The sequence below is a fragment of the Adelges cooleyi genome, unplaced genomic scaffold (assembly GCF_023614345.1).
Source record: "Adelges cooleyi isolate 19-005CV unplaced genomic scaffold, UGA_ACOO_1.1 ACOO_flye_CR_arks_rails_tigmint_CR_PRNA_651, whole genome shotgun sequence".
Classification (NCBI taxonomy): domain Eukaryota; kingdom Metazoa; phylum Arthropoda; class Insecta; order Hemiptera; family Adelgidae; genus Adelges; species Adelges cooleyi.
Genome location: NW_026096352.1, coordinates 2,819,284 through 2,835,999, shown reverse-complemented (window position 1 = coordinate 2,835,999; position 16,716 = coordinate 2,819,284). Strand labels below are relative to the sequence as shown.

Below are 16,716 nucleotides of genomic sequence, written 5' to 3'. Positions count from 1 at the left end.
ATAATTTACTTGCATAGCTTCTATTCAACTATTCAAAACTCGTTGCCATTTTATAATAACACACCTTGAAACATTTAACCAGATTAATAAATACGTTTTCACATAATAGATTCTAGTAGGCAATTGTAAAATGCCTATAAAAGAAGTCTAGTTTTACTCTCAAAACTATGATAGCAAATATAGTTGAAAATTTAGTTTTATTTATACTTAAAGGTGATCTATAATATTGTACGGAATTATTCTATTTAAAGTATGTGATATGCCAAAAAATTATAAGTGGTAGTACAAAGTACATACTGAACTTTCTTCAATTAAAATTGTTAGTGAAAAAACTAATGCAGTTTTAAGTAGTCTTGAAAAAAATGTTAAATGTATTGTTTGTCATACCTGGTGGGCAATCAGCAAGCCCGGTAGGTTGCTTGTATATTTGAGGTGTATATCGGGTTATAACTTGCCCTTGCATATAAATAATGCGTTACTTACTGTTAGCTTAATATTCAATAGACAGACAAGAAAATTGTTTATATAGTTGAACATAAGCTATAAGAATTCCTTAAGTGGTATATGAATATTCTACCAAATAATAAAAAAATTAATTACATTTTAATTATCACCCTATATATAATTGGTTTCACTAATAAATGTATGCATTTTGTTCAACAGCAAAAACAAATTGTAATATTAATACAACAGTTGTATATTTTAAAAATATCTCATTTATCAAATTAATTATAGTTGTAATGATAAAAAAATACATATAACATTACTAATATTAAAAAAAGTAACAACTCTTATCAGTGTATAAAAAAATGATGGAAACTAGTTGAAAAGTTATTGTTCTTGTGAATAAAATAATTAACTTGAAAAAATATGATATGAAAAACTGAGTTCTATATTTATTGTACAAAGATTACTTTTCCAGACAAATTATTATATTCAAAATAATAGAACGTCAAACAGTAAAATACAATTGGTCAATCATTATATTATTATTTATTTGCCTTAGATAAAATTGTTACGTTTATCTACATAATATAACCTTGAATAAAAACTTTTTTTTTTAAATATTGGAAAGTTGTGATAAATTGTTATATCAATCATTAAGTTTTACAACAAAAGTCTTACACTAATAATTGTAGCCTGGTTATCAAAAAGTAAAATGGTAGAAGTTTTATATTTTACTATCTAAAACACTAAGAAATGATGTATGTTTTCGTTCTAAACAAGATTAACTGATAAAAACTTATATAATATTGAAAAACAATAAATGTTCTTAATATATATAACATATATACTGGTTAAAGCACAACATAAGAAAATACATGTAGATAATGTGTGTCTATTCAGTTACAGATTCATTTTTGTCTTTCTTCTTCTTCTTTTTCTTTTTCTGAAATTTGAAAATATGAATATTAAATAAATTTGATTACATTTTCAAAATATAAACAGATGAAACTATACCTTTTCTTCTCCAATTTCTTCCGAGGCTACAGCTGGTTCTTCAGTGACTGCTTCTTCAACATACTCCTTTTTGATTTTCTTCTCTTTTTTAACTTTGACTGGAGTGTCAGTATTTTCTGGCGTGCTTACCCGTTTCCTCTGTAACAATTTACGTGCATTAATTCTATTTACATTTAACTTCAAATTATTAAATAATTTTTAAGAAATACAAAATTATTACTTTTCTACTTTCGTCATCAGCTACATTTTCATTTTCAGTCTTGATTTGAGTTACTCTAAAAAAAAAAAAACAATATGAAATTATAAATACATTTGTATTATCAAAAACGTTTAATTTTTAAAACTGTTACTCTTTCTTATAGTATATAAGGTTATTATGTCCGCGTGATTTAATAAATTAATTACAATAGTTCAGTACTTACAAATCTTTACAGAAGTTTTCTCTCCAATTTTCGGGGGTATTTTCATTTGGCTTACCATATTTATCTAATAGTCCTTCACCGACCATTTTCTTTTTTGTAAGAGCCTAAAAAAAAATAATAATCAGCTTTTCAAATAAACTTGACGTGCTGCTTTCAATTAGAAGATCCTATATAACAAGAGAGCGGTCAACCTTCCAATGCGTTTTAATTCATTGGTTTATACATTGTATGTTAGATGGGACGAAATTTTCATTCAAAAATATTTTTTACATTAATAGCATTATAAACCCAAACATGGCGACCCATGAAATTCCAAACCAAAATTTAATGGTCACTCTCTGATTATATAGGCTTTCTACTCTGAATCATTCAGACCAGTAACATGATGCACACTTCAACTTATTAAGCATTTTAAATAAATATATTATAATTATTTATACATAACTGTATATACAGCTGTGATAAAAAGTCCTATTATTACACATTAAGTTCATTTTTACTATACAAGATAAATGTAACTCTATGAAATAAAAAGCAAGTATTTTAAAAAGCTGTGTGTGTAGGGTTATTAAATAACCCAATTTAATGTCATTAATTTAAATAAAATAATGTACCATTGGTCCTAAACCCCATTTACGAGGGTAGGTGTCTCGATCCATTAATACTCGTTTAAGTTTAGCTACAATCCCATGATCACAACTAGAAATTGTAGCAGTCGTCATCAATGCTATACCTATAGACATAATTTTTAATATAAAGATAGATATTGTAATATAAAAAAAATATTATATATTATATAAATATTCAACAATTAAAACCAAATGGGGTTTTAAAAATGATTATAGGAAACAGAAAAAACCTTAATATTTACCTAATGCAATGGCTTCTCCTTTGGATGAAACAATTACAATTTCCATATTTAGTTCAATACCATCGTCGTATCGCAATATACCAGGCAACATAATTTTGGCTCCGTGACAAATGGCATTGACCTTAAATAAATTTCACAAAATTAAAAATATAAGTATGATTTGTATTTTTGTACAAATACTTACAGCACTATCCTTAATGAATATTCTTTTGTAGTTTGTAAGTAGTCCTTCGAGTGGTCTGATTACCCGTCGTAGGTACGACTCGTCTTTGTTGTTTTCATACATCCACTGTGCATCTAAGACGTCATGCAACGTCGCTAGTCCCGATTCTTCACTGGTAATACCTTTACGTAGAATAGTAAGTAATATTAACATTAAATACAGCATTATCATCAATAATATTAACCCGTTTGTTACCTGATCGATTTCTTCTAAGTTCAATCATCTGACCGCCTGTGCCTAAAATTAAGCCCAAGTGGACACAATATGTTCTTACATAAGTTCCAGCTTCACATTTAAGCCAAACAACCCCAGTGTTTGTATCTTCATCATAGTCCAATAATTTATTTTCATAAATTGTACGAATACGCAACTGTCTTTTTACAGCAGCTATCAAAGGAGGACGTTGAAATAAAGGACCACGCAATGATTCCAATGTTTTCTTAATCTAAACATAAAATTGTATCTTAACTAACTAATTCTCTACATCTTTTAATCAACTTTTGATTTTAATTCTTACGTCAAGAACACTATCTACTGGATTGTGAAGTTTAAAAATTGAGATATACTCTTTACCGCTGGATTGTTGAGACTTTACAAGTCTTGTACTTCGTTCAATACATACAACCAATACACCTATAACAGTTATTTAAGAATATTATTTATTAATTATTTAATTCTGTTAATAGTTAATCACACTTTTAACCTCAGATCGGTCGCACAAAGTAAATAATCTCTCAGCTTAATTATAGACGTCATAACAAATGTCCCAAGATAATACCCCAATTTAAGTAATATAATATTGTAAAGCTATTGTATACATGTCTTATTATTTACACTCCTCCAGGAGGAGGAGTGGCCGAGGGGTAAGGCGGGAGTGTGAGTGCGTTCAATTGTCGCTCCGTTTGCCGGGCGAGCAATCATCTGGTGAAAAGGAACTGCCATTCCCCTACCCGGCGACAGACTGACAACACGTCCCGGACAGCGAATCTGTCTAGAAACCATCATCTCATGATGGTAGAGCGTTCGGTCTTAAAGGCCCTTTCAGCTTGATTATGATTATTTACATGTTGATCTGACTTTATCAGTTAATTGTGTCAAGTTTGGATAATATTTATCCTTTGTGACCAAGTATAGTAAATAAATAATTTTTTATTCATTGTTTTAAGAAACATGGATGGATTTTATTTAAGGCGTATCAAAAAGTTAATAGTTATATAATTTTATGGTATTATTAATGTTTTAAACATCATTCCTATAAAACTTAATACAAAAATGTGCACTTAAGAAATTTATAAATTATGGCATTGATAGTCCAAAACCAAGAAAATGGAAAACTATGAAAATCACACTAAAAGTAAATCTAGTGTTATTCTTTATTATATACTATGCATATATTACATTTATACAAGGACAGCCTTAATATTTGAATGGGTCATTGCAAATATTAAGACCACATATAATCTGAAATTCAATCCAGCTACTTAATATAATTTCCAAAATTAATGTGCAAGAACAAACCGGAAGTTTTTGGGTCGAGTGTACCAGAATGCCCAGTCTTTTCAACTTTCAGTATTCGCTTAATCCATGCTACCACTTCATGCGAACTCGGGTTAGATGGCTTATCCAAATTAATAAATCCAGACCGTACATAATCCTTAATATCTCTTTGTAGAGGGTTAGCACCAAACGGTAGTGGAGTGTAATGATTTGTGCGTACATTTAATGTGTCAAAATGCTAAAAAAAAAAACCAAACAAAAATTAATACACTTTAAAAAATTATTTTAGTTGAGTTTTACAAGGAAAAATGCTTAATGCAAAATAAAAAAATAATTATGAAAATTTGTAATGGAAAATTATAAAATGGAAGAGAAAACTTCTAGGTAGTTTGAATCATATTATTAAAACCGAGGAATAATATTAACACCCGCAACAAAAATGGTAGCAACTTAACCCTTCAATGCGCCATGTTGCTTATTTGCAACAATCTTTTTTTCCTTTTTCTTTATTTAATTTGTTATTTTTCATCTTAATAGTGCTAACTAGCGGATAAATAGAGAAGTTTATGATATTAAAAAAAATGTCAGATCAGCTGATAGTTCCGTTATATCAGCCGCCGCTGTTGTTTAAAAATGAGTAAGACCTAATCAATATTTTTCCCGGTTTCTCTTAATTTAAAAGTATTATAAGTTTATTAATATTTGTATATTTGATAAAAAAAAAATTGTTTTGGTTTGTAATAAATAAATTAGACTTGTAATATAAAAGAAACAATAAAGGTTGATTGTTTTATCGAATATAGTGACATTTATATGGGCAATGTTGCAAATAGGCAATAATCTGAAAATTGTTCATTTTGCAGGAAAATATTGGAGTAAGAATTTTTTTCGTAATCTACAACTCAAAATACACAGGGAACATTTTTTTTTTAATTAAAAAATTTGCGCATTGAAGGGTTAAATTGATTTATTGCTACAGTCAAAATGAGATTTTTTACCCTTCTCTTCTATCCTCTATAAAATGGTCATCATTTATATCCTGATTTTAGAATCAATACATAATGCTCCCCCCTCTCTAATCAAATTAGCAGTTCTTGTGTTGTGGAGGGGGGAGGTTATGAGAAAAAAACCCATAATCCCTAGTACCAAATGTAGCTGACGTCTTTAGTAATACTACAATATTACGTGTAGCAATATTCAATGCTGACGCCTTATAACACACACACACATTGTTTTAATAACATAAAATAATGAAGGCTTATCCCTAACTGTAAGACTTGACCCTACCCCTTACGTTTTTCCACGTTACCCCACGTTTTGTGTCCTATTTTGCAATAAAAGAATATCTTTACATCTTATAGATATTCATTGGACATAAATAATTTCATTGATTGGACATGATAAGGATGTCAAAACAACAAATTCGTAGTTAAACATAATTAATTATAAACATGAATCTTAAAACATTAGGAATGTTGGGTTCATTAAATATGGGGTTTTACTGCCTTTTTGATTTGGATGACATACTGAATTTAAATTCAAAAACTATAATTAATGATATTTCATTAGTTTTTTTTCTTCAAAAAATTACCTTTAAAAGTAATGGCCATTTTGATGAATCAATCTTTTCAATTTTTTCTGATGGCTTTAAATAAAATGGGAGCTCCGTTTGAATTTCTCCAATGGGTTTATCATCTTCTTTCGATTTTTTTGACTTTTTCTTCTTTATACTGGACAACGGCTCTAAAACATAAGTATAATTTATGTAACCTACCGACTATTCTAAATACATTTATTTCTAAATATTTTAAATGGTCAATTTCATGATGTAATTTATTTCATTTTAATAAATCTTAACATTTTTTCAAAAAAAAATCGTCGTAAAAACGGCTTTTTACATTACCTTTCCCCCTTAAAATAGTTATGTTAGTTAGTTAAAAGTAAAATAGTTAAAAAGTTAGCTAAAATAGTTAGTTAAAAGTCTATGAGCCTGATTTTATCAGGCTCATAGACTTAAATCACAGAAAATTCAAAGATTTCCTATCTTGACTACGTTTTTAGTATAGTGTTATTATGTATCACTTAAGTACGATGGTTATTCGTAATCAGCGTACAGGAGTCTGGTAAAGTAAATTTATACTTTATTAAAATTTGTATAATTTACTTAGGGGAGCTTTTGCCATAATTATTCATCAGGCTTTAACAGAAAAGAAAAATCATAAATATAAAATAATTTGGTTGATCTATGTGGTGAGTTCGGGATAATATTGAGCTTCAATGCAATAGAATTGAGTTTGATTCCCTCTGAGACGGCTGAGAAGTACTAGTAATCGACCAAAATACTCTAATAATGAAAAGTATACCTTTTTTCAGGTAAAGGGTATTTTTTTCAAATTACTTGTATCTGTGTGTGCCAAAAAAAGTGTGCACACAGACCAGTAAATATGTTTTTTTTATAATAAAAAAGAAAATGTTGATATAAAACAAAATTACATTAAACATTAATTTTGAAAGACCCTAAATTTGTAAATCAATTTCTGTATTTTTGTTGTAGAATATTTAAAAATTGAATATAACAAAAATGAAACGTGCTAATTTAGTTTTAACCTAGTTGACTGATCAAATTAAAAAAAAATTGAATTGACAAATATTAGGTAGGATTGGATGACAGAATGATTACTGTATGTTGTACAAATAATATACATTTTTAAAGAAAATATTACAATGCACCATCGATGATTTGACTCTTATGTCAGTGGCAATATTGTTTTGAAATATAACCATCAAATGGGATATTAACAGTTATTAATTGAAAATTTAGTGAACAAGTATCTGTATATTGAGTTCTACAACCGAGTTACAATAAAGAACCCATATAATTATTGAGATACATAATGACTTAAGAAATTATAAATTTCACACGTTTCTGTCAGCTTAAAGCGGAAATCATAATATTAGTTTTTCAAATAGATAAATACAAATATAGTGCTTGAAACCTTAAAGGCAAATAATTATAAATATATTCTTTACAAACTTAGTAAGTGTAACTAAGAATTCGTACAATGTTGAAAATTATAAATTACAAAGAATAATCCACGTTATTTATTATGAATACACAATAACGTCAACAAGTTGCCGGTTGTGTCGTCAGTACATATTTTAACATATTATTATACTTACGAGTATCCTCCATAATTAAGAATTAATTGTAAATCGACAAAATAATAATATTATTATACTACAAGATAATATAAAATTTAAAAATTGAACATAACAGGACTGAGGTACCCGCGTGTACCTCTCGGCTATTTGATATTTAATGATTTAATAACACGTGCGCGCTGTAGTCTGTACCGTGAGTACCACACTCCAGTCCGTCAATATAAACAAAATATATACAATTATTTTTATAGGTTAAGTCTTACGCTTGTCGGCTGCTGCAGGTGGGCGACGTATCTCGACCGCTTTAAAAAAATGAACAGGTATATCACCAACTAGTGTTATCACTCGTTACAATATGGTGGCCAATTTTCTCTCTCTTAAGAAACACACAGCCGCCCGAGAAATCCGGCAACCATTTCCAAGATCATCACAAGCTGCTGACATACCTATTTATTTTGTTATACCTCCAACTAGCCAATTGGCGCCCTCTATTATAGAGTAGTGTTCAACTATGGTAGTTTTTAAAAAAAATTGTTATCATGTTATCAGTTATCACCTCTGTGAGCTATGAAGTATGAAATATGAATTATGCCAATATTTACATCCGCGATCTCATAATTAGGTATAACAATATTAATTATTAAATGTATTACTATACATCACAACTTTAAAAATACTGTCACTGTCCTTAGCAGGAAATAGTGAACTCAGTATTAAATCCACTACCTACGCGATTATTTTTTTGTTACACCTATTTGCTGTTAAGACACTCAGATTCAATTATTACAAGGTCTTAGAAGTTTCGAATTATGACGTAAAATCTATAAAAAAGTAAATACTGTGACATCCAATTACGTAAAATGTTATGCGCCATTGACACTTTTCTTAAAAATGTTTAATTTAAAATACTTACATTTAAGTTTGAATTTCAAATTTGTTTTAGCTTAGTGATATCAAATATTGTAAATAATATTAATTATGCTGCCATTAATATAAAAAAAAAATTACAAATTTGCAATTATTTTTTTTAAAAAATAAGAGTTTTACTTCAAACCATACACATGTTTTTTTTTATAAAGAGCATTTTAATTTCTAGAACCCACTCACCTTCAAACAATTAAAAGAATAAGGTTTTTAATGAAGGTAATAAAATATAAGTTTTAGCGTATTGTAGAATTTTAAAAAAATGTTGGAAAATATAAAATTGAGTATAAGTAAATATTTAACACTTTAGAACGCCATAACCTTTAAAAATAAACGTAAAAAACTGTTTATGGAATCATTCAGTCATGTAGGTCAAAGCGAAATAGTCATAGAGAAAAAATGTTGATACTGTTAAAAAATTGACTACCAAAAAAAGTCCTAATTATTGAACTATAATTACACATCAGTATAACATTTAAATTGATGATGATAAGGTTATTTTATCAACCATCAACTAAGTAAAAATGGTAATAACAAATTTTGTATTGTTTTACAAACAATAGTTTGACAGTTGTTTAATAATTAGATGTTTTCTTTTTTTTTTATAAAAATACGTTTAATCAATAACAACAAAATATGAATTCAGGTATTTAAAATTAGTTCATAATCAACATATTTAAATAATAAATATATTTTATTTGCTCTTTTTTAACCGTATTATAGTTTTGGGTGTTTTATCAACAGGTAAATAGGATAATAATCGAGTTCTCTTGTTACGAAATGTTTTTTTTAGATTAATATTACGTAAGCTAGAAATAGATGCTCTCTGGATAATTCTAGCTCCTCTTCTAGGCTTTCTACTCCTTGGACACTTGTTTATTTTAGAAGCTGACACGCTTCGGTTATTGATTACAGTTGATCCAAAAACACTTGTTTCTATTTGTGGCGAGCCCAAGTTAGAATTGGCTGAATTAAATATCTATAAATAAATATAAAGTTGTGTATATTGAACATCAAACTTAATATATTATGTGTATTAGAGTGGTCCTTTAGTTTGACATGGCATTAGATGGCCGTCATTAAGCTCCAAATATTGAAATATAATTTCTCTAATTTTTTCATATTTTTATTTCATTCTCTTAGTCTTCCCGTTGGTTAGTTAATATTTTTTCAAGAATTTTTGGAGCTGAATGATGGCCATTCAACGCCATATCAAACTTAAGGTCTACCCTAATATACATAGATACATAAATTTATTAAATATATTGGTATTATTAAAATTGATAAATCACCTTAGGACATCCTAATTCCACTAATAATTGATCGGCAACTTGTTCAACACTAATTTCTTCATATTTCTTGTCGATTGTTGAAGTTGCCAAAAAATCTTTTTCAATAGCTATGGCTTCTCGAATAATACTGATAATAACATTTTGAGATGGTTTCTTGGTCAGTTTTTTAAATAAATCCAACGTACGATTGTGGTGTAAATTCTAAAACACATCACTTTAACAGTTATAATAAATAGTTATATACTTTATTCGGTATAAGAAGAGTCCGGCGCGGCTGACCGCTTTTCATCAACGCCGGGTCGGCGGGTGATAGGTTTCTACCACCAAGTCGAGGCACGCGATGCAATGCTTCGGAACAAAGCCACGTCCATGCGCAACCAGGACTGTTTTCATTACGAATAGAGTATAGTTGTGAAACTTAAGATTGTGACAAAATTAAACAATTTTGATGATATTCAGATCAGTGGACCCCGGAAAATTCATCTAAACTTGGAAGACTTTGATATTTTTGTTAAAAAAGAATTGGATTATTTTGTAACACCGCAAACCCAAAACTTTTTTGAACAATTTGATATAAATGATAGGTTATTGGAGATTGATCCAGCGCTTTGGCCTCAAGATGAAAATGATCAACAGTACGAGTAACAATCGCGGAAGAGCAGTTTACCTATTTAAAGAATATAGTTCAATCATAATGCAGAAAGAGGATGAAAGTCAATTTCTCATATAGATTGTTTCAGAACTCGGGAAAGAATTTCCTGTTGCCAAAATAGAAATAGTTATTATGAAGAAGTTTTGAAGCGAGCACTCAATAAATTACAATACCTTCATAGTGATTCTACTAAAATTTTACAATGCTAGTATTTTTATTTTTTATTTCATTAATTAATTTACTAAGCCATAGTTATTGGCTTTCGATATAAAAAAATATATTTTTTTGTCTGGAAATGAGTTATAAATATATATATATTTTTTTAAATAGTTTGACCTAGCAGTAGAATAATTAATTTAAAAGTAGGAAAATTGCAGTATTTTAAACGGAAAACTTCTCCTTGTTACAGTTAATGGTTAAGATCAGATTAGAAAGTTTTAAAGTAGGCTAAATATATAAATATATTATTTTTCAAACAAACAGGGAAGTAGCATAATTCAAATTCGGAATTTGTGTAAATAAAAACCTCCCTAATATATAATATATCTAACTTTTACATATTTAACAAAAAATAATGTAAGAAAATAAAGAATAAAGAATAATGTAAGAAGAAGATAAACAGTTGATGTACAGTAATAAAACAATTAAACGACACACACAAAAAAATCTTATACTACAATAACAATATAGTAATGGTAAATAGTGTTCTATATTAACATACTATATTCTATAACTATATTCTATATTAATCACTAAAATTATAAGTGATAATCGTGTTAAAAAACTTTTCAGTGTTTTCCTCAATAAAAAAAAGCTGGCTATGGATTTTTTATTCTACACTCCTCCACATTACTTATAATTCAGATTTCAAAAACTACTATGACTAAAAGAAATAAAAAAAATTCCTAACTTTTTTCTGGGGATAATTAAATTTCTTATAGATTTAATTATAATAAAACATACATATGCTGCAGTGCTACACTTATAAAAAATGTCAAAAACCATACCTGGAATATTAAAGATCAGATACTAAAAATACATAGCAAAACATTTTCTTCTCCATATCAAAAAATGTTATGTTCCCCTTTTTTGGGGTTTTTCAAGATTTTTGAGAAAATTGTTTATGTTACAGCCCAACGCTAGAATTACCTACAGATCTTAAGCCCTAAAAGTACACCTACAAAAAGGAAATAAGAAAAAAAGATTCAAACTCCTATGGGGAAAAGCCAAAGGTTTTTTATTATGAAATTTGTTTTAGGTAATAACTATAAGTTTCACAAATTTATTTAAAAAAACTTGGTCTTAAGGAACTGTTAATAACAGGGTTGGTTAGGCCACCAATCCATGGCATGTATATTACAAGACTTGTAGAATTCCCATTTCTAGACTAGCTACTTCTTCCCATTTTGTTAGCCATAAAAACATTTCAATTGAAAATTATTATTGTTTTAATAACTAGGTACTACCTATAAATTTATAGTACCTCTTCTTTAAAAACTGTTTCGTTGACTAATTTAACACTAGGTGTTGGACTTTTTTTCTCCATTGACGATAAAGCTGCTAGATTTCCAGAAAATAATATTTTTTCTGCTGCAACAATCACAACGAGTCGTTTTTCAAATGATGCTTTAATATTGGTCAACCATTTATGGATCCAATCAATCTTCTTCTTTACAGAAGGCCTTGTTTCAATAGCATTAAACAATAGTTTCCTGATAAAAAATATTTAAAAAAAGAAAATAGTAATAATAGCAAGTATACAGTATTAGTTAAAAAAATTTGATTTATAAATTAAATATACTTTTGCATTGGATCTGTCACATATGTCGTGGCTGCATGACTATACATTTCTGATAAATTTGAATTCATGCCCTCCGTCATTGTTTGAAAGCTGTAAACATTGTGTTTTTGTTCCTTTAATTAATCATTCAAAAGGATCAACACTTTTGAACAAACTATGTTCATTTAAATTTCTTCAAAATAAAAAATACCTTTGGCTTTTTTTACCCTTCAAAATTGTGAAACTTGCAACTTGCAAGAGTGAAAAAAATAACTGTAATATGACAATAGGCGGATTTTTGAACAGTTATTTTACAGCGACATTACAAAAATCGACTAGGCGCTATAATTTTATTTAAAACCATTTGGTAATTGGTAAATTTAATGAACAGTTAAGATATAATCAACAATGTTAAGAACATCTTAAAATGGTCAGTCTCCCTGTTTTTTGTTAACAGTTAACACAAACCAAGTGTAAATGTTATCAGTTTTATCATGATAATTCGGTTTAAAAATGGAAAATAATCTTCAAGAGACCTGCAATTATCATTTATCAACTTATCTACTATCTAAATTCTAGCGTATAACCGCGGACATAGACAAACAGACAACTGTAAACATCTAAAAATTTGTATAGAATTTAATTTAAATCTTTCTACTTTCAATACCCGTAATATGTCGGATAAAGGTGAGTAGAATACAATTAATTTTGTTGACATTTTTATAATTTGTTGTAGTAGCATCGTACCATAGTATAAAAAGATACTACTTTGTATTATTTGTAACTACTTACCTATTAACTGTTTAAAAATAATTTATTTTTATTAAGTGTCCAAGAAAAAAAAGATATTATCACAAAAAGATTATCTAAAAAAGTACCTTGCCGGTGGGAAAAAGAAAAAGAAAAATGTAAAAGTTCAGAAAAGGTATTGTATACATTATTGGAACGGTTTTTATAATTAAATCATTTAAATCATTAATTAACAGTTTTATTCAATTACTACTAGAGTACAAATAATTGATGACAATATCGATTGTGTCAATGAAGAAAATGGAACATTTGATGGAGACAATAATATAGCCGGATTTGATCCAGCCGATGAATTTGCACCTCAGATTGTTGGTGTTGTCGATGAAAGACCTCAAGATATCAAAACATTGGACTTGTATAAAAACAAAAACCGTTGGAAACGAGTAGGTGAGGATAGTGATGTTGAAGAAGAATCTACAAAAATTGATGTGGATCAAGTTCAAAAATATGTTCAACAAATCAATAAGTCTACTTTAAATGAACTGTTAAAAAATAAAAAGGTTTGTGAAATGTATTTTACAGTTAGTTTTATTAAAATATAATATCATAAATAGAAGTATCTAGGTATCTGGTTTTGGCAAATTTAACTAATTTATAAATTACAAATTATTGAATGTGTTTAACATGAATTTAAGTAGAAAATATTACACAAAGTTTTCCTTATAAGGAAGGTAGTTGTTCCTTTTCACTTGACGGTTTCTTGCTTCTGACCTAGTGACAAGTGACAATGAGCATTAACACACTGTCACCTTAACCCCTGGCCACTCATCCTCAAATATACTTTAAAGTTTTAAAGAATTTTCTATGGTGATTACTGCTAGAACATAATCAATATAATTTTCCACTTAAATATTTGTAATCATTGTACAGGAAATTGTACAATAAACATATTGTAAATACATTTTCTTTTTCTTCATTTTTAACTCCTATGGATGGGGTTGGGTACTGGTCAGACAAATGTGCCATTTACATAAGTTTATCAATTTGTTTGTTCACTTTGAAGACACCTTTCTTCATTTATCACAACCACTCATTTCTTCATTGGTCTACAGCCAGCTAAATCTGTCTAACTTGTGTTACTTTCCAAGCTTTCTTTCAGTATGTCCAAATAAACTTAATCTGTTCTATCTCATTTTTCTTGCTATCGAGAACTGTCAAACTTCTTCTAGTATAATATTGTACTCATTTCTTATGTCATTTAGCATAGTCATTTCACACATTCTTGACATTCTCATTCACATTTCAACGTTTTCATTTATGCAACTTGTACTTTTATTTGAAAAAGAACTATAATAAATATTATGTTATTATATTTTGTATAATTTTTGTAATACAAATATCAACAAATAACTATAACTATAACTGTTTAGAAAAAATTGAAGTCGATTCTTTAACCATATTTGTCTGTATATATGTCTAGAATGATGATGAAATCATAGAAAATGGTCTGCCCATTAGGCGAGATAGAAAAACTGGAAAAAAACGAGACCTTGAAAAAGAAAAGAAAGAGCAAGAGAAAAAAGATGAAAAATTAAAAGAACATAAAGAAAAATATGCTGTTTGGGGAAGAGGGTAAGACAACTGTTAAACTATTACTATATAAATATTTCTACAATCGTTGCCAGTATCATCATTGCACAGCGGCGGCGGAATTTATTAGCGAGTGTATCTCAAACAAGTGTTTTTGCTCTATTGTCGTTATGACACGCGTGGTTAAGCCGAATGGAAATGTGATAAGGAAAACCATTAGTTTTGCGCTTTTGTGCGCTGCTGTTGTGCCAACTTATCTGGTAACGACATACATGTATATTTATTATTATACTGTTATTAAAAAATGTATTACCTATTTATAATAAATATTATAATATGATAATCATATTTGTCTAAGCAAACAATTGACTGTTAAAGTTTAAACGTAGTGTAATGTAATAGAAATAATTTGTTCTCAAATTATTTTTGAAGAATAATTCTCTGATGTCTCTATTAGTGTAAAGCAAGTGAAAGACGCTCATGAGCAACACGAATCGGATATGCATGAAATGCAAAAACCGTTGGCTAGGTATGCCGATGATCAAGATCTGGAGGACTTGTTAAAGTCGAAAGTGAGAGATGGTGACCCTATGCTGGACTATATTAGGAATAATAAAGCAGATGCTGATGATGATGTCTCGCCAGATGGCGTAAGACATGGTAAATATATATATTTTTTTGGATCTATACAAATGCACATTGATTATTTAAATATTTTTGCTTTATTATATTACTGTTTTTTTTATAATTATTTTATTGTAATCATTTCTTTCATTATTTTTAGAAATAAGAGTTTTCCGTGGATTCTGTCCCCCTAATAGATTTGGTATTCAACCGGGTCATAAGTGGGATGGAGTTGATAGATCAAATGGTTACGAAGCCAAATATTTATTACAACTAAATTCTAAAAAGGCATTAGAGGATGAAGCGTATAAATGGAGTTGTTCCGATTTATAAATTGGAAATATATTTAAGCATAAATTTTATGTTAATTTTAATAACTTTTGATGTTTTGTGATAAAGTGTACATAAACATGAAGTAAACATTTATTTAGTCCTGAATTGTAAAATTATAAAAATAAATTTGCAAAACTATTGAAGGAATTACATTAGTTTACACTATTAGTTATAATCCGTATTTGAAAAATATTCAATTTTTTTAATTGGCATAAATGGAACTTATGTATATAGGACCATAAGAGAAAATCCATTAAAAGTTGAGGGCGGGGGTGGGGTCTTCTAAGAGACAATATAAATCGAGTGGGACTGACATCTATTTCAAAAAAAGTTCATAACAGGAATCAAACTCAATATCAGCTTTCGTAGCAAACTTATACATTGTATTTTGTTACCGTGTAACACGAACATTGTTTACTGGTTAAATCTTTTTTCTGCTAGGGTGGGCTTAAACCCCCCTTAGATTTCCCCCATAGGCAGGGTTGTCTTATGCAGGGGCCCTTAGGCACATAGAGTTAGGGGCCCTTTAAGAAAACGGAAAAAAATGTAGATGTACAGTCGTTGCCAGATAACTTGGTACAGCTGTGGCGGCGCGAAAACGCAAGCCCAGGGGTCCTCTGTATTTTATGTTGTTTTTTTTTGTCTATGATACCTTGTCGAAGCATAGTTGATAGTTAATTTTTATAAAATATGTAATAATAACGCCGCCGCTGTGGCAACGACTGTAAATTGTATTATTCGGGGCCCCCATTAGGCCGAGGGCCTTAGGTTCATGCCCCATGTGCCCTTAGAGTAAAGATGACTCTGAATACCAACACTATAAGCATCACTACCAAGGTTAGTACAAAGTTTTAAGAATAAATATTGGTTATTTTAGGCAAATGTAATGTAAAGTGTTTTATCTAGGAATAGGTGTATTTTTCGAGACAAAATGAAAATGAACTCTACAAAGATGGTAGAGAAGAGGGTAGGGCCTAGGAGTATGTATTTATTATTAGGTAAAGTCTCGTCTACATATTATGGAATTTGCCGGAATCGCGTCCCGTCTGCGTGTTAAAGAGTTTAGAAATGCACAGGTAGAGGGAGTTTATTAGAATATAATTATTCCCTAGTCTCTTAGTTTAAATATGAAAAA

At 28.9% G+C, this 16,716-nt stretch overlaps 3 protein-coding genes across 4 annotated transcripts; 1 reads left to right on the top strand and 2 right to left on the bottom strand.

Annotated features, from left to right (window-relative positions):
- Window positions 1–965: 965 nt before the first annotated feature.
- Window positions 966–7,840, bottom strand: LOC126844283 (H/ACA ribonucleoprotein complex subunit 4). The gene is made up of 12 exons (XM_050582363.1): window positions 7,655–7,840; window positions 6,066–6,217; window positions 4,496–4,712; window positions 3,495–3,610; window positions 3,173–3,422; window positions 2,939–3,099; window positions 2,755–2,875; window positions 2,498–2,616; window positions 1,884–1,987; window positions 1,682–1,736; window positions 1,462–1,599; window positions 966–1,390 (listed from the first exon to the last, which is right to left on the bottom strand). Exons 1-12 carry the CDS (start codon window positions 7,665–7,667, stop codon window positions 1,340–1,342), a joined length of 1,497 nt encoding a protein of 498 aa, XP_050438320.1. The 5' UTR covers window positions 7,668–7,840; the 3' UTR covers window positions 966–1,339.
- Window positions 7,841–9,239: 1,399 nt separating this feature from the next.
- On the bottom strand, window positions 9,240–12,721 carry LOC126844849 (ribonucleoside-diphosphate reductase subunit M2-like). Of its 2 annotated transcripts, none has more exons than XM_050583279.1 (5): window positions 12,496–12,721; window positions 12,306–12,418; window positions 11,988–12,216; window positions 9,853–10,053; window positions 9,240–9,539 (listed from the first exon to the last, which is right to left on the bottom strand). In XM_050583279.1, exons 2-5 carry the CDS (start codon window positions 12,383–12,385, stop codon window positions 9,255–9,257), a joined length of 795 nt encoding a protein of 264 aa, XP_050439236.1. In that variant the 5' UTR covers window positions 12,386–12,418; window positions 12,496–12,721; the 3' UTR covers window positions 9,240–9,254. The 2 variants fall into 2 exon arrangements, with proteins under 2 accessions (XP_050439236.1, XP_050439235.1); XM_050583278.1 differs by having other exon boundaries at window positions 12,306–12,395; window positions 12,496–12,720.
- A 94-nt stretch (window positions 12,722–12,815) lies between these two features.
- LOC126844848 (BUD13 homolog) lies at window positions 12,816–15,728 on the top strand. Its single transcript, XM_050583277.1, has 6 exons — window positions 12,816–12,971; window positions 13,113–13,209; window positions 13,291–13,594; window positions 14,515–14,666; window positions 15,082–15,284; window positions 15,409–15,728. The coding sequence occupies exons 1-6, from the start codon at window positions 12,959–12,961 to the stop codon at window positions 15,579–15,581; spliced, it is 942 nt and encodes a 313-aa protein (XP_050439234.1). The 5' UTR covers window positions 12,816–12,958; the 3' UTR covers window positions 15,582–15,728.
- Window positions 15,729–16,716: the final 988 nt, after the last annotated feature.

Bases quoted from the DNA above. Each gene is read 5' to 3' on its own strand.
- LOC126844283 (XM_050582363.1), bottom strand. The intron at 3,423-3,494 runs GTAAGAATTAAA...TTTTATGTTTAG, and splicing joins CAGTAGATAGTGTTCTTGAC to ATTAAGAAAACATTGGAATC. The intron at 2,617-2,754 runs GTAAATATTAAG...TTATGTCTATAG, and splicing joins AGGAGAAGCCATTGCATTAG to GTATAGCATTGATGACGACT.
- LOC126844849 (XM_050583279.1), bottom strand. From the start codon at position 12,385: ATGACGGAGGGCATGAATTCAAATTTATCAGAAATGTATAGTCATGCA. The intron at 12,217-12,305 runs GTATATTTAATT...ATTTTTTATCAG, and splicing joins GTGACAGATCCAATGCAAAA to GAAACTATTGTTTAATGCTA. The intron at 10,054-11,987 runs GTACTATAAATT...GATGTGTTTTAG, and splicing joins AAACAGTTTTTAAAGAAGAG to AATTTACACCACAATCGTAC.
- LOC126844848 (XM_050583277.1), top strand. The intron at 13,210-13,290 runs GTATTGTATACA...AATTACTACTAG, and splicing joins AATGTAAAAGTTCAGAAAAG to AGTACAAATAATTGATGACA. The intron at 13,595-14,514 runs GTTTGTGAAATG...ATATATGTCTAG, and splicing joins AACTGTTAAAAAATAAAAAG to AATGATGATGAAATCATAGA.